At 41.3% G+C, this 25,931-nt stretch overlaps 2 protein-coding genes across 7 annotated transcripts in view; one reads left to right on the top strand and one right to left on the bottom strand.

Annotated features, from left to right (window-relative positions):
* INPP4A (inositol polyphosphate-4-phosphatase type I A) overlaps positions 1 to 8,154 on the top strand; it is a 123,751-nt gene extending 115,597 nt beyond the window's left edge. For all 6 annotated transcript variants that reach the window (XM_077749338.1, XM_077749335.1, XM_077749340.1 and 3 more), the window contains one exon: positions 5,467 to 8,154. In XM_077749338.1, the coding sequence (XP_077605464.1) occupies positions 5,467 to 5,599 (133 nt within the window). In that variant the 3' untranslated portion in view covers positions 5,600 to 8,154. The remainder of the gene's footprint in view (positions 1 to 5,466) is intronic.
* A 12,643-nt stretch (positions 8,155 to 20,797) lies between these two features.
* Positions 20,798 to 25,902, bottom strand: COA5 (cytochrome c oxidase assembly factor 5). The gene is made up of 3 exons (XM_077749227.1): positions 25,717 to 25,902; positions 22,832 to 22,915; positions 20,798 to 21,312 (listed from the first exon to the last, which is right to left on the bottom strand). Exons 1-3 carry the CDS (start codon positions 25,813 to 25,815, stop codon positions 21,271 to 21,273), a joined length of 225 nt encoding a protein of 74 aa, XP_077605353.1. The 5' UTR covers positions 25,816 to 25,902; the 3' UTR covers positions 20,798 to 21,270.
* Between the last annotated feature and the right edge of the window lie 29 nt (positions 25,903 to 25,931).

The raw sequence follows: 25,931 nt of genomic DNA, 5'->3' as shown, positions 1-25,931 counted from the left end.
CATCTGTGAGAAGGTCAACCCCCACCCCCCCCAATGGTTCTTCATGTTCAGCTTGCGTTCTGGAACCTATGTCTTGGCAGCATGTGAGAGCATGGCAGGGCAGCATGGAGTCGTGCTTGGCTGGCCGAGAGAGGGCGAACATGGAAAACCATTTAGTCGACCTACATGTGTTCGTTTTCGGTAGACGACAGTATTTTTTTCTTATTTTCACTTCTCTTTCTCTCCTTTCTTCTTGTGACTGTGCTGGTTTTGTTTTGGTATTCCTTCTACACCCTTTTCTGCACATCATCTTTTCTTTCTGTCGTGGCTCCATCCCATTTCTTTTTTTTTTTTTTTTTAATTTATCATCTTACCGTTTGGTTCTCCTCTTTTTTCCATGCTTTTGATAAAACCCATTGCATGTGTCTCTCTCTTTCTTTCTTTTTTTTTTATTTCCTTTGCCTTTTTCTTTCCTTTCTCCCAAACTTTCTCCTTTTCACAGCATTGGAACACGGGAGGTAGTCACCCAGAAGAACTTGAGCGGCCTGGTGCCCATCCGAGACTTAAGACTAGACCCCAGCCTCCTCTGTTCCATCCCTTTGTTAGCCCTGAGCCCCAATTTACTGATTGTGTGGCTCTTCCTGAGCATAGCATACCTGGTGACCAAATTGCGTTGCAAATGAGTATCAGTACGAAAAATCAGTAATAAGTCACAGGAAAAACAAAAGTGCCAGAATATGTCCAGCCACGTGTGCACCTAACTGGACAGAAGGAATGTGTCACAGCGTGTTCTGCCAAGAAATATCTCATGCCTTACAGTTTGACGTTTTGTTGTTCTGAACTGTACATCCCTGCCAAATTATTTCACCAAGAAGACTTGTTCGTTTAACTTCCGCAGAGTTTTCAGTGCTTGTAACATATTCTTACAGGGCCCCATCACTACATTGTTTAGCTGGCCTGGAATTACTTGTACCAAATCTCTCACCCTCTGATGTAAAGCTATTTATTACCTGTATATCTCATGTGCCGTGTTTCCAAGAGAAGGGAATTCTGTCTGGAAAGAATTTGTATATTTGATACTATTCTCTAATGTACTGCTAGCCTTTCCTTTCCTTTTGAAGAGAAACGAAAAGGATAGATGCTTTATAACTGGCTCTTCGAGATGAACCTATTTAATAGGACATGTACTTTCTGCTTTCCTTTCAAAGCGTAGTCCCTGAACTCAGAGTAGCAAACACTTTGCAGAACCGTTCCATTCCTTGCTCATGTTCATGATTTCCAGTCCAAGATGACACCAAGCTGTGACTGTAGTAGCACATTGTGTCGAGTCAGGCACATCCAAGGAACGCGCTGCATGTGACTTCACGTTTACTTTTTTAAATCTTTAAGGATCACTAAACTGACCACAGGAATGAACGCATACAGAAACAAAAGGCTGTTTGAGGGATAGACATTTATTTTTCTCGAAGCAGGAGTTTTACATTTAAAGCATTGCATCTTCAATTACAGATTAAAGCCCAGACAGCTTTTTCTCTCTTAGAAAGCAAATGTGATTCATGATAATAAGCAAAAATCAAAGGGAAAATGACCCATAAAATGAGGCCTAACCTTTGGGTATTTGTGACAGATCGAACTGTGAGAAAGAAGGAGTTGCTTTGGTTTATGCTATTCGCGCTCTTGATGTAACACGGCAGTGCCCGGAAAATGGGATGGTTGGTAGCCCTAACTTTCACGTTTGCCAGAAGGGTAATTGAGCCTCTATAAAGGTAATAGAATAAATTAAGGGGAATACCACATATCTTGTATAAGAAATACTCAGTGGCTTCTCTGTTTTCTAGTTCAAATTCTGCCATACTTCTGTTTTTGACCGCCAGCCGGTTCCCCATACGCTGTATTTTATGAAAGTGGGTTTCTTTTTACCAGTCTAGAAACACTGGAGTGAATTGAGAGAAGCTGTCTTTTCCAGAAACTTTATACTCATTTGTGTGCACAAACCCAGTTTACCACAAAATCTGGCCTCTCTAGTCCCTCCCCAAGATGTCCAGAACTTACTCTGGGACTTCTCTGGTTTGCCGTCAGTTCTGAGTCCGGGTTCCAGGAATCGTAGAAGCAGTTAGTCGTGAATGACAGATGCCAGACTCAGACTTTAAGTTCTAAGATAAAAGACTGTCCTTCTCACACTGCTGGGGAGCCCTTCTTCCCTAGGCCCCGTGAGCACTGCAGGAGCCCCAGGGCATGGCTCCTGCCTGTCGGTGGAGCCAGTCTTCTCACGGGTACAGTGTGGTCACTCTGTCTTTCCCAGAACAACTGAGGTGACCGTTCCGTGGCCTAGCTCCCTCCATCCTTCACCAGGGAGTCTCTCCGCATGCCAGCACAACACCAGTCACTGTCTCACCCGTGATTCCCTGAGAGGTGCATTCACCTCCTGCCTCCGTTCAAATTGGAGCACGTGCATCAGCGCTCGGAGGCCGTTTTATTTACCCTACTTGAAAGGGAGAGAGCAGAGTCTGCACGCCCTTTCAGCTCCCATTCCTGGCTTCCTGGTCATGCTCTGGCTCAAGTGCTCCTGATGCCCCACGGTGGTGACACGTGCTTGTGCCCACCTCCAGGCCTGGCAGAGATCATGCCCGGGTGAGGGAGGCCCTTGTGACTACAGAGAGTGCCCCCTCTGCCCCTCAGGCCCATGGGTGTTCCTCTGCCACTCCCCAGAGCCTCCTCCCAGGAACCCCCACCCAGCAAAGGGAGGCCGTGGCCTCTGAGGGGTCCGTGTGGACACTATGCCTGCCCCTCCCTGCCACAGCGCCAGCCAGGCCTTCCTGCCCCATGTAGAATTGGCTGCTACATTGACAGAGAAATAAGTTGGACAAGGGTCTTTGTCTCTTCAGGGGCTGAGCCAAAAGGCAGTACATTCTAGCTGTTCGGTCATGAGGTCGCTAGCGTGAGAAAGAACACCAGAAGATCAGCCTAGGCTGTGAATTGTTTGCTGGCATCTTTCTTTAAAATATCTGAGGAAAGAGACTCTGTATGCTCGCCCTCTGTGTGCTGAGTTTTAGTATCACCAAGGCTTTTTACATGTGAAATCAGACTAAATATAAATGTAAAAATCTTTTCTGCTTTAGTGAGAAGTAGACTGGATGAAACAAACACGGGAAGATGATTCAAGACATGGGGGTCTGGTATTTAGTGATGATCGTTTTCAGGCTGCTACTGGGGTGATACTGGTGCTGGACGGGACACGGTCAATGGCTGCCAGCACTAGATATTGAGGATCACTGAGACCCCATGCATCCAGATGGGTTCTAAGATCCACACCAGAAAGGGAAAACCAGAGGAGTCCCTAAAACCAGTTGTCATTCGGGTTTCCATTCTAGTTTCTCATCCAAAAAAGGGATGCCCGTGAAATAATTTCTCTATAGCATAAAAATAATCGCGGAGCTTTGAAATAATTAAATCCCTCTTTCTAAAATCGATCCAAGACCTTTTCAGTGTGTGCTGTTGACTCCTAAAAGCTATGCAGCCAATGGATGTGACCGATAGAAGTGTTCTACCTTAGGACAGAAGGCTGGTGGTGGGGAGCCTTCTCGGTGGGGAGCGCCAGTTAGCATGGCGCCCCTCCCCTCTGCACATGGCAGCCTCCAGCACCAGTGCCCGAGCTCGTGCAAACATGTGATTACAGTGTCTGAACCTCACCCAGGCAGATTTGGTCATTCAAAACATTTGAGGCCAAGTAAATACAATGTGCTGTAGAAATTACATTGCATTGAAAACGTAACCTTGATTACAATTTCGTGTGTAACGCATTCAGCCGGTTAAGCCGGTAATTAGCTTCTTTAACATATGTAAATAAAAGATAATGTCCGAGTTGACAAGTTATTCTTCTTTGCTCCTCAAAGCAGTTCGGCATTTCCTAGCGATAGGTGGTTTTTGAAAGGAGTGTTCATTTCTATATAAATAGAGAAGCCATATCTGAAATAGTTTGATAACGTGAGAGCTTCCAAAGATTAAGACTACCTGTGCATAGCAACCTATAGCTTCTGCTTTAAATGGAATTATATTTTTTTCCGATTACTGGATGTTAGACAAACATGATCATTATTGAGTCTAGGGCCTCCCTGCTTATCTGGCCTAGGCATTCAGCTCTGATGACACACGTCTTGCTGAGGGCTTGAGGCTCTGGTGACAAGGGAGCATAGCTGCGTTACTCAGTTACTTAATAACAAATCAGGTGGATACTTTTCTAAAATACCTGAGCTTATCTTTTGAATAAAATTACTGTCTTACCAAAAATATTTTACATGTTCTTGATAATAAGACTGTCATTTTCACTTTAAAAGGCTTGAGCAGTTGCCGCTGATATTTTTTTAAAATGCATGACATAATGGTCTTCATAATATTTGAAATATTTTTTTTAAATCACTCTTTCTTGGTAACTCCAAATTTTACATCTCATAAATGGGGATTTTTGTACTAAATTTGATAACTAGTCGATTTAATTGCTAGTCTTCGAATAATACAAAAATGTAAAGTTATACTGTGCTTATAGGAAGTCGTTTATATTTAGAATTGCTTTTGCCTGTTAATTTGATGTCTGCAGCAGCACATTTCCCAAAGAACTCCCCTGATGCTCTCGCTTGGGAATGAATGTGAGGCCTGCCTCCTGTTCAGCATTTGCTGTGCCCACTGGGTTGCCATGACAACCCTCCATCCAGTACAGCTGGGGGTGATGCTGGTAGCCGGTTCTCTAGGGAAGGGCCCCTGTGGGCTCTCACTGGCTCCACAGCACCCCTGTGAGAGGTGACCACAGTGAGGACAGCCCGCCTGGAGAAGGCGGCTGGCTGCCACAGGGAGATCTCAGTGGGATCGCTCCTTCATGACACGTCTAGCCCTCATGACTGTGTAGACCCACCGTGCCGCCACTGCATGGACCCACTGATTGCTCTGCACCCAGGATGGCTGCCTCCTCAGTGGGGACGGCATGTTAGAGCAGCCTTCTCAGCCAGATGGCTTTGCTACATATTGAATTCTGCAAGGAAAATGAGCATTTTGAATTTGAGGTGATTCATAGCCATTGCTAATAAGAAAAACACAGCTCTTTAAAAGCTTTGGTAAGAGTAGCAATATTTCTTTTTCTATTTAATTTGCGATGTAACAGAACCTTTGAACTGCAAATTATGGTAGAGTCCTCAAATTACTAGACATGACATACGTGAAAACCAAAAGTTCGCTTCCACTTACAGTGCTGCCTCTGGAAATGCCAGACTCACAGCCCCATACAGCATGTGTCCATCTCTGTGCTTCTTAGTTGCCTTCCTTGTTCAGAAGCCCGCCATCTTGCGTGCGTATTGTTGTAAATGAGTCCGGCACCATTTGAATTAATCAACATTTTTTTTAATGCTATGAAAATAATCAATTCATTTCATTTTAGTTTAAGTCTTTTCCTTTTTCCTTTTTTACTGCTGTCATTTCTTGTGCTTGTTTTTTCCCCAGTGAGGGTTGTCGAAGAGAAAATACAATGAAGAATGTTGGAAGTCGCAAATATGCATTTAATTCCCTGCAGCTGAAGGCTTTCCCCAAGCATTACAGGCCTCCCGAAGGGACTTACGGAAAAGTTGAAACATGAACACACGGTTCCTCTAATTAGCTGTCACATACTAAATGTGGGTACCCTCTAGTGTCATATATGAATTCTTCAAGAAGACCTGAAGGATTGGTTTTTATTTTTGTGTTTTCAAACAAAATTCACTAAAAAGTCTATGGAGCATGTTTTTTTCCACCGGAATCAATAGGAGGTAATGTTTGGCTCAACAGTGTGGATAGTAATGACTGCCCATTTCAATAGCCTCAGCCATAACCACACAGATATCATCGATAGTTACCTGTATGAATCAAGCTAGATATGTCTGAAATGCTAAAAGACTTTTTAAAATGCCCACTTAGGCAGCTGCACACCTAACGTATTTTTCTACTGAGTAACTCAAAATTGAGCATTGAATTACAGTCTACTTTTAAAATTTTTGAATGTAAAAGTAAATAATATATTAAATAATTGGATCCTGGGCAGACCAGTAAATGTTGAATGTTAACTCAAGTTTTGGGGAAAGAAGCCAGCTCCAGCTCGTGCAGTGAGACAGCAAGCAGGTGGTTCCGATGAATTGTCGTAGCTGTAGCACCACAGGTGAAATCAGAAGGTGAGGTAAAGGTTGCTAAATCAGCCCGACACAGGACTTCATTGGAAGGTAGTACCCGCACAGCGCCCCACGTGGTGGGGCCCGCCTCCACCCCTGCTACGCTGTAGCACAGGGTGTGTGCTGGAGAAGGACACCAGGTGGCCTCTTCTCCCCAGCCCCGAGGCTGGTCCTGCCCCCAGGGCTCACCTCCCCTCCTCCCCTGGGGGTTGAGTTCTCTCACTCCAGGACCCTGCACATGAGGTGTCTGCTGCCTTTCAGACAACAGTGGGGGATTTATGCGTGTAGGTGCTGGAAGCCTAAGTATTTTCACAACAGATGTCCTTTTGTGGGTTTCCCGATTTATTGTCTTCTGGAAGACAATCCTGTTGGATTGTCTGGTGACAGTGTCTCTTAGGTTCGCAGTTCTTCTGTCCTCTTTCCCTTCTGTTATGTAAGATGACTATTGAGAAAGTTGAAATTATCTCCTACAGTGAGATTTTGAAAGGGATTAATGGGCCATAAAACTTAGGAATTTCATAGAAAATTATGTCTGATCATCTATTATAAGATGATGATGAGTCTTATCTGCACATAGCAGAGATTTTTTTTTAGTTTATGTGTTTATCAGTTCTGTTTATCATGATTATTATGTTTATATGTTATTTAAAAGACTGTAAAAGAAATATATGTGGCACATATCCATGATGCTGATCTTAATGATTTGTGAACCCTTAGGAAATCCTTAGGTCTAAAAATTATAGGTGTTATTCTTGGGCTCCTTTAGAAATGCCGATTGGAAATGTGTGACAGACTTGGGTTGCTGAGGCAGAGGCAAGGCCACCCACTGGCAGGGACACAGAGAGGTGGGTGCAGATGAGGGACTGCATGACCTTCCGGACCCTTCCTTCACAGTCAGTGTGCAGACAGAGCCTCTACTCCTCCGGCCCACTGGGCGGGTGTGAGCGGATGTGGAGGACGCACCAGGAGCGATGGTCGCAGCTCGCTGGCTCACTGTGGAGGGTGCAGGCAGAGACACTCCCATCCACCCAAACCCGCTGCACAGGTAGCAACAGCTGGCATCATATCATCCTGCTGTGTCAGTCCCTGTTCAAAGACAGTTTCCAGTATGGCTGATTTGGCCTCTCACCTCTCCCCTATTTCATTTAATTTGTAACTTTTCTAGTACCTACATATTTCCATCTTTTCTCATGTTAACATCACTACCTTTCAAAACTTCCCTTGTCTTTTTAAATTAAATGTCTCCCATATTGTTTCCAGATTCTTTTTTTATTTTTGGTCTGATGAGCATTAAGCACCTGCATTGATCAAAAGGGAATAGAGCAAATGTTGAGTCATCCGTTAGCAGTTTTGCATGTGGCACCTTTATGTGAATTATTTTTCCAACTTCGGCTTCTTGTTAAGGATCACCACAAAACTCGAAGACTTGGCTAAGTTTGTAGAGAATGTTCAGGTTTCAGTATTGTATGTGAGCGCTACCCCCCGGGCCCCCACGGGAGAACGCGGCGCAGCCTCTGGGTGGCATCAGGTCCTTCCCACGCTTGCCGCGCGAGGGCGCCCTTCGTGGTGGCCAGGGCTCCTCGGGTCCCGTAGGAGCCCTGTTTCCTGCTGCACAAGGAGAGCCGTTGTACAGGTTACGGTAAAACGGAGATTCCGTCCAGTGTTGCCTAGAAGGCCCCTCGTTTAAAGAGAAACGTTGAGACACGCTGAAACCCTGGATGTGGCGTGGATCCTAAGTACCTGCAGCACAGTTGCCTTTGGTTTCCTTTAAAAATGTACAAATATTGTATAATACAGTTTTGTCCCTACACAATTGTTATTTGCCAAGCTTCGTGCATTAAAGTACTTTTATTTATTTGTTTTGGGTGGGCAGTATTAATATATAAACATATAGTCACTGTTTTATATATTCTGAGCTCATTCAAAGCCATGTATGCTGTAAATGTGCTAGTCTTTAGAATGATAATAAATAGCTGACAAGAACATTAAACTTGACATCGCCTCATTCATTCTGTTATAATTGGGACCAGTTTCATGGCCGCACCTGACCGGGCCGTCATTGGTGAGCATTGCACCGAGCGCTTGGGTATTTGTAAGCATGAGACCATGACAAACTTGTGTTTCATAACCTTGTTTTCACTTAATTTGAAGCAGAGGGGCAGTGGGCTGTGGGATTAATAGCACGGACTTCGGCGTCAGACAGACCCAGCTCCCGATCCTGTTCTGCCACTCACTGGCTGGTGACTCTGAACAAGTTGCTTGCCCTCTCTGGACCTCTGTTTTCTCGTGTGCGAAGTATGGAGACAATGGTATTTTCTTCGTAAGGCCGTTGTGAGGTGCCTTGGCAGTAAGTGTTCGTGTTAGCTGTTGTTGTTACCTTCCCAAACCCATGTATATGGATCATGTCTTTTCTGTGGGTTGCCTGGTCATCTCTTGGGTAATTTGCTGAAATGTAGTTCCATTTGTGGTTTGATTGTTCATTATAACCAGGACTGCATCTTGTACCTTTACCCCCTTTTCTGGACACATGTGCCCAGTGATTTCCCTCGGATGAATTCCTGGAAGTAGACATTTACAATGAAGGGATAATTTAAATTTTGGAACATTTTTGGATTTTTATTATTACCGTAGGGCTCCCAGAAAATTAAGCTACCACCTATATAGCATACGCCTTTCCCCCTTTATTCTTATTGATGCTNCTAAGCGAAAGTCGGACGCTTAACCGACTAAGCCACCCAGGCGCCCCAAGTGTACCTTTCTTTGATGACTGTGAAGACTGAACATCTTTTATACTTTTGCTGATATTTCTAGTTGTGTGACATCGTTGGAGTTTTGTTTTTTTTCACATGCAGTGTTTCTAACATTTAGTATATTAACTCTTGTATGTTGCAGTTTGAAAAAACCTACTCGTCAGTTGTCTTTGGTATTGTTTACAGTAGGGAGTGGAGACAAGTTTTTAAGTTTCTATGTAATAAATATGCCTGTATCTTTCTTTTTGGTGCTTGTTCAGAAATCAAATCCTGGCTTCCCCACTTAAGGTGACACAGACAGGGCATCATGTCCCTTGTCCATGAAATGGATGTAGTGCTGTGCACTCGATTAGGGACCACACTAGCCTGCACCATGCTGGGCAGAAAGCCCCCTCCCCTTTGCTTCAGACAAGGCAAATGGGAAATAACTTTGTCTAATTTTTATTATAGCTGTCACTCCCCAAGCTGTGACACATTCCTGAGAGCATAGGATCAGAATATCCGCATTTCACATTCCCCCTCGGATCCCTTTTATGCCTCGGCGCTACTTTTGCAATGATTTCTCCCTGCACCAGGCTCCTGGTGGGCCTTTGTGGCCAGTGCAGTCAGGTCTGAATTCAAACACAGACAGACCTCTGTGGTATCTTCGCTCTCTGTTGTTTCATTTAATGACTAAAAAGAAGCTGAGGCAGGCTAGAGAGGACAGGAAACTTGCTTCTGTCTCCACATTTGGGAAGACGACATCTGTATAAGAGACGGATGCAGAAAAGTAGCACCTCTCCACTTCTCCCTCCTGGCTGCTCATCCTTCCCTTGGCTTCCCTGGCCCCCAGCCATCCCTCCTGTCTCTGATTTGCTTCTCATCCTCCACCCACCGCTAACACTTTGGTGATCCCTAGCTTTCTGTCTATACTTTTTTCTATTTCATTTCGAATGCTCTTCCTGAAAAGTCTTCATCATTCCTGTGGAATACGCTGCCACTTAGTTGCTAATAACTCCCAAATTTCTAGGTCCATCCCAGACTCCATCTAGGTCCACATCCCTCTACCCATCCACCCATTTCCCAGTCATTCTTCTTGAGTGTCTACTTTGGTGTCTCACAGCATGGCGACAACAAACTCATGCTTTCTCTCCAAGCTGGCTGAGCCATCCTCTGAAAAATGACCCCACCTTCCGCCCAGTAAGTCATCTTCTCCCTTCCCCTCCACATCCTCTCAGCAACCAAGATCTGTATCTCTTCAGTACCCCTTCAACCTATCCCATAATTCCACACCCACACTCACAGCCCTGGTCCACACCCTGTCCCATCTTATCTGGATCAGTACCCCTCGGCCTTCTCATCGCTCCTTCAAGGCCCATCTCAGGCCTGTCCTCCTTTATGGCGATTTCTCTCCACAGAATGAGTTGGTGCCTTAAAACAACAACAACAACAAAACAAAAAAACAAAACATTTTTTTCCCCTCATTCCGTTTTGAATATAACTATTATATCATGTATCTCCTGCCCATCATGTTACTTTTTACTTTGTCCAGCATGTAACTTTGTGTTCGCAACAGCAGGTGTAATTCCTGTCACTCAGAAAAGCTTACTGAAGGGGCATCTGGGTGGCTCAGTCAGTTAAGCATCTGACTTCAGCTCAGGTCATGATCTCATGGCTCATGAGTTCGAGCCCTTTGTCAGGGAGCCTGCTTCTGATTCTGTGTGTGTGTGTGTCTCTCTCTCTCTCTCTGTCCCTCTTCCACTTGTGCTCTGTCTCTGTCTCACTCTCAAAAATAAAAAACATTAAGAAAAGTTTACTACTTAATGAAAAAATAAATAACGGAGTTTCTAGGGGTGTTCAACTGAAATTTTTCCTATTTCAGTGCTAGACCGTGTTGCTTTTGTCTCTGTATACAGTCCGTTATTCCAAATACGTGACAAGGAGCCAAATTTAGCAGGCTCAAAGGAGAAAGCAAACTTAAGACCAGCAGAGTGTGGTAAACACAAGGACACTGGTTTTCTCTCGTGGTTGAGCATTAGGGTCTCTGAGGAAAGTCCTGTATTAAAGTGGCTTCACACAGTTTTCTGTTCATCTGGGTGGTAGCTACATGATGATTTACTAAATAGTTATTTGTTAACATTATACAAACATCCTATGTACTTTTCTGTATGTTTGTTATATTTAGGAATAAACATTAAATGTTAAGCCATCATTACTCAATAAACAGTCGGAAAAGGGAATCAAGAATACAACTCCATTTACAATGACATAAAAAAGAATAAGATACTTGGAATTAACCCAGTCGAGAAGGCAAAAGTGAGAACTACAAAATGTTGTGGAAAGAAGACCCCAGTAAATGGGAAGACATCTGTGTAAATGGATTAAAGACTTCATCTTGTTAAGATCCCAATACCATCCAAAGTGATGTACAGATTCAGTGTACTCCCTATCAACATCCCAATGTTTTTTTTGCGGAGATAGGAAAATCTATCCTAAAATTCATCTGGAATCTCAAGAAACTCTGAATAAACAAAACCATCGAATAGGAACGAAGTTGGAGGTCTCACACTTCCTGATTTCCAAACGTATTGCAAAGTTACAGTGATCAAAACAGCACAGCACTGACACAGAGACATACAGACTGACCAGTGGAAAAGAAGAAAGGGCCCGGAAACAAACCCTAGCATGTATGATCATGTAGTTTTCGACACAGATGCCAAACCATTCAATAAGCAAGGGGCAGTCTTTTCAACAAATGATGTTGGGAACAGTGGATATCCCCTCACAAAAGAATGACCTTGTACCCTTACTGTACACTATGCAAAAGCGACGCCAACTTGAGCAAAGACCTAAGAGGAAGAGCTGAAACTAGACAACTCCTGCAAGAATACTTAGGGGAAAACCTTCACTAGGTCGGGCAATGACTTGTTAGATAGGACACCAAAAGTACAGGCAACAAAAGTGAAAACAGATAAACCAGATGACATCAGAATTGAAAACGGCATCAGCAGAGTGAACACAACCACACAGTAGAGTGAAAGGAAGTGGGAGAACCTGCAGATAATCTCTGCTAAGAGGTCAATATCTAGATATACACAGAACTCCTAGAACCCCACAACAAAAGAGCAGACAGCCCAATTTAAAAGGGGCAGAGAACTTTATAGATATTCCCCAAAGAAAGTTTACAAAAGGCCAATAAGCACCTGAAATGATGCTCAACATGAGTAGAATGGTGGCTGCAGGGTGTGGGGACACAGGGTAGCAAGGAGTTATTTAATGGGCGAACACTTTCAGTTTTGCAAATCAGTTGCATGACAGGGTGAGTGTACTTAACACTACTGAACTATGTACTTAAAAATAATTAAGATTGTACATTTTTCAGTATGTGTCTTTTACCACAAATAAAATTTAAAATATTTGGTTGCTAATAAGGGTATCAGAAGTTCCAAAGTGGATCACAGACCTGTATGTAAGTTAAAACTATAAAACTCTTAGATGAAAATAGCAATAAATTCTGTAAGTTTGGATTAGGCAATGGTTTTCCTAGTTATGCCGAAAGGAAAAATACATTAGAATTCATCAAAATAATTGTGCTTCGAAAGACAGCATCAAGAAAGTGAAGACAAATCATCTTTGGGAGAAAACATCTGCTAATCATTTGTCTTTAAGGAACTTGTAAACACAATATATAAAAACCTCTTATAACACAATAATAGAGATAATTTAAAAATGGACAAAGGACTGAATAGACATTTTCCCAAAGATATACAGAAGGCCAGATCTGACACCTGGAGATGGCAGAGGAGTAGGGGGACCCTAAGCTGGTCTCATCCCTAAAACACAGCTATATAGTTATCAAATCATCCTGGACATCCAAGAAATCAATCAGAAGTCTGAGGGAACAAAATTTGCAAGTCTACAAAGTAGAAAAGCGATCACTTTTTGGAAGGTGGGAGGTGGAGAGTTGACTTGGGGGAGACAACGCTGTGAATTCAGCAGTGGGGAGGGAGCCCTGCTTACGGAGGCTCCTGCAACATATTATAAGCAGTGGAGTGCAAAATCTGAACTTTTAGAAGTCCAGTACTGTGGGGGACATGCCTGACTTAAAGGCGCTTATGTGGCAAAGTGCAGTGGAGTCCCAGGAGTGACAGTGTGGCCTGAGGATTCCTTGGGTTGGAAGAAGGATGGGTGGCTTAAACGTGCTGTGCTATTGCCAAGAATAGGGAGCAGGGACTCTGTCTGAGGGCAGCAAGCAGGGGTGCCAGCTTTCTGCTCTGTTTTGCTATAAGCTCTGAACTGCTATGCGATCGTGTGACCGTTTTACTGGCATGGGCCAGCAAACAGTAAAAGTGTGGCAAGACCCTACCCCAGAGGAACAGCACGGGTCCGCACCATGGGAGTTCCTAAAATTTGGAGTTTTGAAACTGAGTCATGCACCTGAGATAAAAGCTCAAATACTGGGAGAACGCAGAGTTCTGACAGAAACTGGGGGGCCTGAGGGGTAATTGATTGGTTTTCTGTGAGGGTTCCCTGGAGCGTACGGGGTTGCAAACTTCTAGCTCTAGGGCTAGAGAGCAGGCACCGCCATATTCATCCCATCCATCAGCACTGAAAGACTTCAGCGAGCAAAAAAGCAGTGCTATCCAGTGGAGGCCAGAGCTGCTTACACCAAGCTGCACCCCGCTGCACCCTTGAGGTCCATTTCCACTGAAAGAAGTCAACTGGAGAATAAGCACAATAGGCCTCTTCCCCAGAAGAACAACAAAAACAACTCACTCACACCAAGTCTACTGATCATAGAATGCTGCAAAGCTCCAGCTCTAGGGGAAATAGAATCTAGCTTCCTTTTTACTTTCATTCTATATTACATTTTTAATTTTTTTTTAGTTCCTTTTAAAACTTATTTTAATTTTTGCTTTTTGATTTGTTTATTTTCATTGTATTGTATTTTTTATTTTTGGATTAAGATTCTTTTAACAAGCAGACCAAAACACACCTAGGATGTGTTTTGGGTTTTTTTTTTGGGGGGGGGGTTCTTTCTTCTTTTCAGGACAAAATGATAGGATGAGAAATTCACCCCAAAAGACAAAACAGGAAGTAGATCCTCAAAGCCAAGAATTTAATCAATACAGATAGAAGTAAAATGTCTGAACTAGAATTTGAAATAATTATAAAGATACTAGCTAGGCTTAATAAAAGCATAGAAGATGCTAGAGAATCCCTTTCTGGAGAGAGAAAAGAACTAAAATCTAGTCAGGCTGAAATTAAAAATGCTGTAACTGAGATGCAAACCCAAATGGAAGCCATAAAAAACGAGGATGGATGAAGCAGAGGAGTGAATCAGTGATACCGAAGATACAATTATGGGAAATAATGAAGCTGAAAGGAAGAGGGAAACAAAGGTAACGGATCACGAAGGTAGACTTAGGGAACTCAGTGACTTATTAAAACAGAATAACATTTGTATCATAAGAGTCCCAGAAGATGAAGAGAAAGAAAAAGAGGCAGTTTGTTTGAACAAATTGTATCTGAAAACTTCCCTAATCTGGGAAAGCACAGACAACAAAATCCAAGAAGCACAAAGAACTGTTAAATTTAACAAAAGGTGACCATTACCAAGGCATATCCTAGTCAAATTCACAAAATAACTGACCAGGAAAGAATCCTGAAAACAGCAAGGAAAAAAAGTCCTTAATCTACAAGGGAATACAGGTCAGCTTTGCATCAGATCTGTCCACAGAAACCTGGCAGGCCAGAAAGAATATTTAATGTGCCGAATGGGGGAAAAAATGCAGCCAAGAATTCTTTATCCAGCAAGGCTGTCATTCAGAATAGGAAAGTGAAAGACTTTCCCAGACAGACAAAAACTAAAGGAGTTTGTGACCACTGAACAAGCTCTGCAAGAAATTTTTTAAAAAATGTTTTATTTATTTCTGAGAGAGAAAGAGAGAGAGAGCATGAGCAGGGGAGGATCAGGGAGAGGGAGACACAGAATCTGAAATAGGCCCCAGGCTCCGAGCTGTCAGCACAGAGCCTGACATGGGGCTCGAACCCACAAACCGCGAGATCATGACCCGGGCCGAAGTTGGACGCTCAACCGACTGAGCCACCCAGATGCCCCAAGCCCTGCAAGAAATTTTAAGGGTGCAGGGCACTCTGACTGGAGGGGAAAAAAAAAAGACCAAAGTAACAAAGACTACAGAGGACCAGAGAACATCACCAGAAACACCAACTGTATAGGTAACACAATGACATTAAATTCATCTTTTAATGATCACTCTGAATGTAAATGGACTAACTGAAAGCTCTAATCAAAAGACATAGGGTATCAGAATGGATAAAAAACGAAAACAAAAAACAACAACAGCTACACAAGGCCCATCTATATGTGGCCTACAAGAGACTCATTTTAGACTTAAAGATATCTGATTGAAGTGAGGAGATGGAGAACCACCTATCATGCTAATGGAAGTGAAAAGAAAGCTGGGCTAGCCATACTATATCAGACAAACTAGATTTTAAACCAGACTGTAACAAGAGATGAGGACAGGCATTATATCATAATTAAGGAGTCTGTCCATCAAGAAGACGTAACAATTGTAAATATTTATGCTCCCAACTTGGAACACCCAAATATATAAATCAATTACTAACAAACATAAACTCATTGATAATGATACAATAATATAGGGGACTTTAACACCTCACTCATAGCAATGGACAGATCATCTAAGCAGGAAATCAACAAGGAAACAATGGCTTTGAATGACATACTGGACCGGATGGCCTTAACAGATATATTCAGAACATTTCATCCTAAAGCAATAGAATACACATTCTTTTCATGTGCACATGGAACATTCTCCAGAATAGATCACATACTAGGCCACAAATCAGCCCTACACAGGTACAAAAAGATCTAGACCATACCATTCATATTTTCAGACCACAACTTGATGTCAACCACAAGAAGAATTTGGAAAGCCTTCAAATACATGGAGGTTAAAAAAAACCTCCTGCTAAAGAATGAATGGGTTAACCAGGAAATTAAAGAAGCAATTACAAAATAGATGGAAGCAAATAAAAATGAAAACACAGTAGTCCAAAACCTTTGGGATACAGGAAAGGCAGTCCTAATAGGGAAGTATATTGCAAAATAGGCTTTCTCAAGAAGCAAGAAAGGTCCCAAATACATATCCTAACCTTTCACCTAAAGGAGCTAGGAAAGGAACAGCAAATAAAGCCTAAAGCCAGCAGAAGGAGAAGGGAATTAATAAAGATGAGAGCAGAAATAAACAATATAGAAACAAACAAAAAACCAGTAGAACAGATCAACAAAACTAAGAGCTGGTTCCTTGAAAGAATTAACAAAATTGATAAGCCCCTAGACAGACTGATCAAAAAGAAAAGAGAAAGGACCCAAATAGATAAAATAATGAATGAAGGAGAGATCACAACCAACGCCACAGAAATACAAACAATTATGAGAATACTATGAAAAAGTATATGCCAACAAACTGGGCAATCTGGAAGAAATGGACAAATTCCTAGAAACTCACAAGCTGCCAAAACTGAAACAGGAAGAAATAGAAAATTTGAACACACCCATAACCAGCAAAGAAATTGAACCAGTAATAAAAAATCTCCCAAAAAACAAGAGTTCTGGGCCAGATGGCCTTCCAGGGGAATTCTACCAGACATTTAAAGAAGAGTCGATCCCTGTTCTTCTCAAACTCTTTGAAAAAATAGAAATGGAAAGAAGATTTCCACACTTCTTCCATAAGGCCAGCATTACCTTGATTTCAAAACCAAAGACCTCACTGACAAGGAGAATTACAGGCCAATATACCTGATGAACATGGATGTAAAAATTCTCAAGTAAATGGTAGCAAATTGAATACAACAGTATATTAAAAGAAGTATTCACCATGATCAAGTGGGACTTATTTCTGGGCTGCAAGGTTGGTTCAGTATTTGCAAATTAGTCAACATGATACACCACATTAATAAAAGAAAGGATAAGAACCATAAGATCCTGTCAATAGATGCAGAAAAAGCACTTGACAGAATACAGCATCCCTTCTTGATAAAAATCCTCAACCAAGTAGGGATAGATGGAACATACCTCAACATCCTAAAGGCCATATATGAAAGACCCACAGCTAGTACTGTTTTCACTGGGGAAAAACTGAAAGCCTTCCCCCTGTGGTTGGGAACAAGAAAAGGATGTCCATTCTCTTAATGACTATTTAACACAGTACTGGAAGTGTTAACTTCAGCAATCAGAAAACAAAAGAAACAAAAGATATCCCTATTAGCAAGGAAAAAAGTCAAATTTGCACTATTTCCAGACTACATACTTTCTGTAGAAAATCCAAGACTCCACTAATACATGAACTCAGCAAGGTCACAGGACAAAATCACCGTGCAGAAATCTGCATTTTTATATGCCAGTAATGAAGCAGTAGAAAACGAAATCAAGGAATTGATCTTATTTGCAATTGCAAGAACAGTAAGATACCTAGGAATAAACCTAACTAAAGAGGTGAAAGATCTATACTCTGAAAACTATAGAACAATGATGAAAGAAATTGAAGAAGACACAAAGAAATGGAAACACATTCCATGCTCATGGATTGGAAGAACATTGTTGAAAGGTCAATACTACCAAAAGCAACCCACAAATTTAATGCATTCCCTATCAAAATACCATCAGCATTTTTCGCAGAGCTAGAACAAAGAATCCTAAAATTTGTATGGAACCAGAAAAGTCCCCAAATAGCTAAAGCAGTTCTGAAAAAGAAAAAACTGGAGGCATCACAATTCAGGATTTCAAGCTGTATTACAAAGCTATAGTCATCAAGACAATCTGGTACTGGCACAAAAACAGACACAGAGATCAACGGAATAGAATAGGAAACCCAGAAATGAACCCACAACTATATGGTTAACTAATTTTCAACAAAGCAAGAAAGAATATCCAGTGGGAAAAAGTCCCTTTAACAAATAGGGTTGGGAAAACTGGACCACTTTTCTTACATCATGCACAAAAGTAAATTCAAAATGGCTGAAAGACCTAAGTGTGAGACAGGAAACCATCAAAATCCTAGAGAACACAGGTAGCAAACTCCTCGACTTCAGCAACTTCAGAGCAACTTCTTATTAGATATGTTGCCAGGAGCAAGGGAAACAAAAGCAAAAATGAACCATTGGGATATCATCAAGATAAAAAGCTTCTGCACAGCAAACAACTAAAACAACAAAACTAAAGCCTACAGAGAAAATGTTTGCAAATGACATTACCTATTAAAGGGTTAGTATCCAAAATCTATAAAGAACTTTGAAACTCAACACCCAAGAAACAACCCAATTAAGAAATGAGAAGACATGAATCGACACTTTTCCAAAGAAGATATACAGATGGCTATAGACACATGAAAAGATGCTCAACATCACTCATCATCAGGAAATACAAATCAAAAACACGATACCAGCTCACATCTGTCAGAATGGGTAAAGTTAACAACACAAGAAACAACAGTTGGTGAGGATGTGGAGAAAGGGGAAGCCTCTCGCACTATTGGTGGGAATACAAACTGGTGAAGCCACTCTGGAAAACAGTATGCAGGTTCCTCAAAAAACTAAAAATAGAACTACCCTTCCATCTAGCAATTACACTACTAGGTGTTTACCCAAAGGATACAAAAATACAGAATTAAAGGGATACATCCACCCCGATGTTTATAGCAGTATTATCAACACTAGTCAAATTACAGAGAGATCCCAAATGTCCATCAGTTGATGAGTGAATATATTCAATGGAATATTACTCAGACATCAAAAAGAATGAAATCTTGCCATTTGTAATGATGTGGATGGAGCTAGAATGTATTATGCTATGTGAAATAAGTCAATCAGAGAAAGAGAAGTATTGTAAGATTTCACTCATGTGGAATTTAAGAAACAAAACAGATGAATACGTGGGAAGGGGAAACGAGAGAGGGAATCACACCTCAAGAGACTCTTAATGATCGAGAACAAACTAAATTGAGGATTTATGGAGGGAGGTGGGAGGGGATGGGCTAGATAGGTAATGGGTATTAATGAGGACCACTGGGTATTGTATTTAAGTGATGAGTCACTGAATTCTCATGAAACCAATATTGCACTGTATGTTACCTAAAACTTAAAAAAAAATCTAACACCTGAAAATAATGATAGTTTCTCAAATAGAATAAATATAATTCAAGAAATGTTTAAGTTAAAAAAAAAAAAGATATACAGAAGGCCATTAAGCATATGAAAACATGTTCAACATCAGTAGCCATTAGGGAAATGCCAGTCAAAATCCCAATTAGATACCAGTCCACACCTGGTAGAATGGCTATACTCAAATAGATGAAATGTAACAACTTGTTCATGAATAGTCATAGCATTAGGCTTAATAGCCCCAAAATGCAAAAAACCCAAAGTCCATCAACTGATGAATGGATATATAAAATGTGATCTCTCTATACTATGGAATAGTATTCAGTAATAAAAAAGGAAGGGACAGATGCTACATATGGATGAACCTTGAAAACATGGTAAGTCAAAGAAGCCAGTCTCAACAGGCCACAAATAACTCCATTTTTAAGACATGTCCAGAATATGCAAATCTGTGGACATAGAAAGTATATTAGCAGTTGCTGGGAACTGGGGGGAAAGGAGGGATGGGGAGTAATTGCTAATGGGTATGGGGGTTTCCCTTGAGAATGTTCTGGAATTAGATGGTGGTGATGGTTGCACAAATTTGTGACTATACTACAAAAACCAAAATTGTATGCTTTAAGCATGAATCTTATGGAATGTGGGATTTCTCTAAATGAAGTTCTCACTAAAGCTGTTACTAAAAAACAGGGTTCTATAAAATAATTATGGAGTTTCTTATCAAAGTTCTTTTATTAGAAGTTGGAGCACTTACACAGGTATACAGGAGTGACTGGAAAAAAAATTTTTTTTTCCCTTTCCCAGTGAAAAGTAGTACCACACAAACACAACAGACCTCAGTGATACTTTGCAATAGGGACCAGTGTGGAACTCTCACTTTAGGTGAACCTTTAAAAAACTGAGGGCAGATGGGGTCGGGGGGAGGGGAAGGGGGGTGATGGGCATGGAGGACGGCACTTGTGGGGACAAGCACAGGGTGTTATATGGAAACCAACTTGACAATAAACTATTAAGGGAAAAAAAGCAGTTGAGCTACAGAACACCTCGATTGCTTCAACTCCAAAGAACCATGGCTGTATAAAGAAGCTATGCTTCTTCATTAATCCTTCAACACTGAAGAGTTGAAACTTGGATTGGATTCATATTTGGGTCTCAAATGTATTAAGTGATCAGAATAAAATTACTGTGATTCTAAACTTTTCCAAGCATTTCCTGCTGTTCACTCGTGCTTTCTCTATGAACATCTATTGTTTCAGTTTGCTCTGAATCCTTTCCTTTTGGGATAAGGCCCATGACTCATCCAATGTGCTTCTTTTGGGGGTGACCCATTACTGTGTGTAAGACAGTACACACAGCCTGGCCAAGACTGTGGGGCCTTATCCCTTTTTCCACAGGGACCAGTCTAATTCAAGGGCAAGTGATCCAGGGAAGACAGTAGTGCTTTTGTAGGATTTGATTAGTGGACCGCAGAAAAGGAGGTTAGCTCTCTTTCTGGATCATGGATCTTAAGGATGTGCACTTTTGGCTGCCAGGCCTCTTCTCCATTAAGCCAGAGACAGAGAAAAACCGCCCCAAGATGGAGGACAAGAGCCCTGGTAACAATCAGAGGTTTGCATCCAGCTGTGCCTACTGTATGATACTAAGTTTTGAAGTTGTTACTTTAGTGAAATCGGTGCAAATGAAGCATTTCTCCTCCAAGGAATCAAACACAATTTATTTTAGAACTAAATAGGACAGACTGAGTAGAAATCTTTACCCAAAGCTTTCCCAACAGACATTCTCTCCCCAGACTGCATGTTATGCATTTTAACAGTCCCATCAGTGGCCTTCATAATATTCACAAAGGATATACAAAATGAGTCATTTGGTTGAAGAGTCAAGCTGGAAAATAACAATCTTTCCACTTTTTGTGGTTTAGAACAATTCTTAATACACATTATGATGCTCCCAGCTCCCAGCTGTTTGATTAAATTTTTCTTCCAAAAATAACTTAGCGGAAGAGAATCATTTACTTTATACATATACTCCTCCATTTTCTCCACTGTTTGTGGAGAGAAATACTGGTCTAACCCATCAGATGTGGCAAGTGTGTCTCCTATGTTGGCTTCTGTTTTAAGTGACCAGAGAAAATCCTTTGTTGTTTTCATTTTGGTTTCAGCATGTTGGCATCAATATCCTTTTCTTCCTCGGAACCTTGATCTGGCATCCAACTGAAAATAAATGTATAAATGAATCATATTTTGTACAACATAATTAAACACAGCTTTGGTAAGAGGTCTCACTACTTGACAGAAGTAAACCGGTTTCCAGAACAATCAAAAAGGCAATCATCAGAGCTACCAAGAAAAAAAATATAATAAAGATGGCAATAAAAACAAAAGCTCCAATTAAGGTCCCAAAGAGGATTTTCTTTTCAAGTAGAATCCAAATTATATTTTTCTGTGAACTATACTCAAAATATGTTCTTCTAGGAAACTTAATTCTTTTAATTAAGGGGTTAATATTCAAATGTATTTGAATTGCAGCAAAAACCATAAAATACCTAGGAATAAACCTAACCAAAGAGGTGAAAAGTTTATACACTCTAAACTATAGAAAGTTTAGGAAAGAAACTGAAGAAGATACAAAACAATGGAAAAACATTACATGCTCATGGATTGGAAGAACAAGTATTGCTAAAATGTCAATACTACCCAAGCAATCTACATATTCAGTGCAATCTCACAATAACACGAGCATTCTTCACAGAGCTAGAACCAAAAATTCTAAAATTTGTATGGAACCAGAAGAGACCCCCAAATAGCCAAAGTAATGTTGAAAAAGAAAACCAAAGCACATCACAATTCCCACTTCAAGCTGTATTACAAAGCAGTAATCATCAAGACGGTATGGTACTGGCACAAAAACAGACACATAGATCAGTGGAACAGAATGGAGAACCCAGAAATGGACCCACAAATGTATGGCCAACTGATCTTCCACAAAGCAGGCAAGACTCTCCAGTGGAAAAAAGACGGTCTCTTCAGCAACTGGTGCTGGGAAAACTGGACAGAAACGTGCAGAAGAATGAACCTGGACCAGTTTCTTACACCATACACAAAATTAAACTCAAGGGGTGCCTGGGTCGCTCGGTCCATTAAGCGTCAGACTTTGGCTCAAGTCATGATCTCATGGTTGGTGAGTTCAAGCCCCGCACTGGGCTCTGTACTGACAGCTCAGAGCCTGGAGCCTGCTTCAAATTCTGTCTCTCTCTCTCTCTCTGCCCCTCCCCTGTTCACACACTGTCTCCATCAAAAATGAACGTTAAAAAAATTTTTTTTAACTCAAAATGAATATTCAAATGTATTTGAAATACTTAAATATTAAGTAACACTTAGCCATTTGGGGATTAAAAATATTTAAAGTATCTACTCACAGGATGACTACCCACTCACAGTGCAGCCTCTTTTAAGGGTGGTGGGGTAGGTGGAAGGTTTTAAAGTCAGTATATAAGGCAAATTGGCATCTTAGAGGAATAATAGTGAAATCAGTCTTGGACAAAGGCTGTAAGAATCTATTAGTCCATTCAGAAGTTCTCTAGACAGTTTTTTCTAGTGTCAAAGTAGAAATAATATATAAATAATATTATCTACATTCTTTTTTCTGAATGATCTCGCAACCTATATGTAATTGCTAGGTCATTCACATGGTTAATTTAGCATAAGCTTTACAAAAGCTATAGCCTCTTACCATTGATCTTTTACATTCAAAAAATGAGTATTTCAGAGCTTTGCAGTTTCCTTCCTTCAGACACTGTCGAGGGGATTTTCCTTCCTAGGACACAGAAAACAATATAAATACATGGGAAATTTCCTCATAATGTACAAAATAACTATCTTTCTGAAAGTAGTGCTTTTTAAAACAGTTAAAAAAAGTTGTAAATTATATAAGAAAATATTTTGTGATTCATTTTGCCTGCTGATGCTTAGGGAGAACACGATAGAATTAAAAAATGTATCAAATAATTTTGGAGCACTTTAAGGGTGCCCTTGAGTTCTTGAAAACACTAGTGCCCATAAGACACGTTTGTTTCAAATGTTTATATAAAAATCTGGCAACTAGTATTATTAGTTCTTTATGGGCAAGAGAGTAAAGGTGAAAGTAATGAATTTTTTTTCCTTCAGTGTTTTTAAAACTTTTACACTCCATAACTCATCAAGATAGACGAATATACGTGCATGTACATATGAGAGATCAGGCCAGGTGTAGTGGGAAGTGTAGATGGGACCTTCTGGAAGGTCCTATCAAGTGGCTTTAAAGCCTTTAGTTATATCCTTTTAGTGCAGGCAATTTTACCTCCAACACATCTCTGCATCTTCCCACCCCACTCCCTACCCACCCCACCCCTAATAGTCAAGTTCTCTAATATGAGAAGCACAACCAAACAGAACTGGAAGAGGAAAGGGAGATGTTAACAGAATTGACACATGTTTGAGAGAGAAGATCTGCCTGGGCCTGATGTGAAATGAACTCATCTTTAAGTAGTGAAAGCTAAAAGGAGGTTAAGAAGAAAACTGGACTAAGCCAATCCCTTCCTGCCATCAAGGTAAGAAGCGGCTACAAGAATGCTCACAGGAGAAAACTTTTATTTCTGATTCTTAAATAGTAAGATTCCTTAAACTATAAACATTAAAAACCAGACTTGACAAAATTACAACTGCAGAACTAAGTAAGAGCTAAAATATAGTATTTTTTCAAGGTAAACATGGAACAAAAATTTTAATACTACCTCTTCATAATCTTAAAGTATTTTTTTAACAAAGCTATGTTTCACACATTTAAACATATGTTTAAATATGCTGGACACATGGAAGCATCAATAATATACTTCACAATTCAGGGGGGCCTGGGTGGCTGAGTCTGACTCTTGATATCAGCTCAGCTCATGGGTCAAGGGATCGAGCCTGGCACTGGCAGTGCAGAGCCTGCTTGGGGTTCCCTCTCCCTCTTTCTCTGCCCCTCCCCTGCTCATGCTTTCTCTCTCTGTCTCTCTCAAAACTGATAAATGGACGTTTAAAAATGTATATACTTCACAATTCAAAGAGGCAAGATTAAAATTTAACTGCAGCAAAATTTCTCTCTTTGGATGCCCTATCCTACTCATTTGTCTATTAACTAAACCCTCACGACGACTAATTTATTTAAAAAAAAATTCAGAATGGTCCCAAATCAGTTCAGTGGGAGGGTAAAAAAAAATATTCCTGCTTAGGGCTTTTACAACCAGGTAGCAAAGAAGGTATACACATACAAATGCCAACTGGCAGTGTGGGCATGTCACAAAGTAGAGAAGTGCCAGAGGGTAACAGGCAGAGGTGCTATAGGGGTTCTGGCTCCCAGGAATGTAAATATATAAAACGACATTTGGGAAAAGTTGACTGGACTTAAATTTTCTGAATTACCCGAGGTTTAATTACATCAAACTGTGATATGCAATTTGTGAAGGAAAAAAAATTCAAAACCTTAATATTATTACCTATTAAAGAAATAAAACATATACTGCTTATTAACATTAGCCTTATGCAGTGCTTGACAATATAAAAAGAAATGATGAAATCTTCCTACTCAAGGTGAGTTCCAGCATAAAATGGGTCAAGCAATTTTGCCTGAGAATGAAATGACCCTGGTGCATGTTAATTTTAAAAGCTCAAACAGCCAGAATTAGGTGCCCTAGAATCAGAACGTTGTTAGTGTGGTACTGAACACTTGAGATGTTAATAAGGAACCTAGAATACTTACTACTTAAATAGAAACATCTGGTGCATTCATGCACTGGGAAAATGTAACCCCAATTTCACCAGCTCTTCATCACCCAGGGTTTGCCTTCAAGCAGATTTTGACACCTCAACCCTACCAACACTGCAACCACTCCTCCAAACCTTTATTTTGTGAGTGCCAGTCGCCCTTCTTGCTTTTACTGTGAAAAATGCTACAGAGTACCACATCTGTGGCATTCCCGATCCTCGGGAATCTTGCCACTTTCCAGTCTGCCTGCCTGCTTAGGTTCTAGATCTGAATTGTCACCTACATCAGTGAATCTCAAAAGTGAATCAGAACAGAGAAGCAAGCTTCCTTGCACTGTGTTCTTCCCCAAAACTCTGTAATGAGATGCTGCCGGTGGGATGTTTGTTGCCCACATGAATAATGTGAAGGCAAATATAAAAGTAAATAAGACCATGCCAAAGACCAGAACTATAAACTGATGCTTCCCCAAACAGTATCTCAGATGCCATCTTTTTCACAAGACTGTCAACTGCTTAGTGGGAAGATCCATCTAATTCTAAGATAGGGAGGTTAATTCAACCTCCTTCACCTCTACACCACATGGCACACTGCCAGTGTCCCTTAACATTTAACTTTTCCTTTCTTGTGGGGCATATGGCTGGGCTAGATTTCCCAGCCACCCTTGCAACTGGGTGTGATCATATGACTGAGTTCTAGTTCTGTGATCTGCACCCAGGACTTCTAACTCTGGGTCCCGTCTCCTGACCGCCACCGCAGGCTGACCGGGAAACGTTGGCTGGGCCCTGCCTCTCCGGTTCCGGCGTCACATCACCCCAGGCGCCCGGCTGCGCTACCTGGAGCACACAGTCCGACTGCAGCAGACATGCGCCCAGGTCCTCCTTCACGCCCGCGCACGCGCCGCCCTCCGGCTTATCCTCGTAATACCGGGGCATGACTGCGCCTCCCGCCCCAGCGGCCGAGACCCGCTTCCGTCCGCAACGGCTGCGACCGGGTTAGACGCAAGCGAGACCCACGACGGCCGGAACCGGAAACCGGCAGCAACAACTTC

The sequence above is a fragment of the Crocuta crocuta genome, unplaced genomic scaffold (assembly GCF_008692635.1).
Source record: "Crocuta crocuta isolate KB4526 unplaced genomic scaffold, BGI_CrCroc_1.0 scaffold118, whole genome shotgun sequence".
Classification (NCBI taxonomy): Eukaryota; Metazoa; Chordata; class Mammalia; order Carnivora; family Hyaenidae; genus Crocuta; species Crocuta crocuta.
This window is presented reverse-complemented; position numbering and strand designations above follow the sequence as displayed.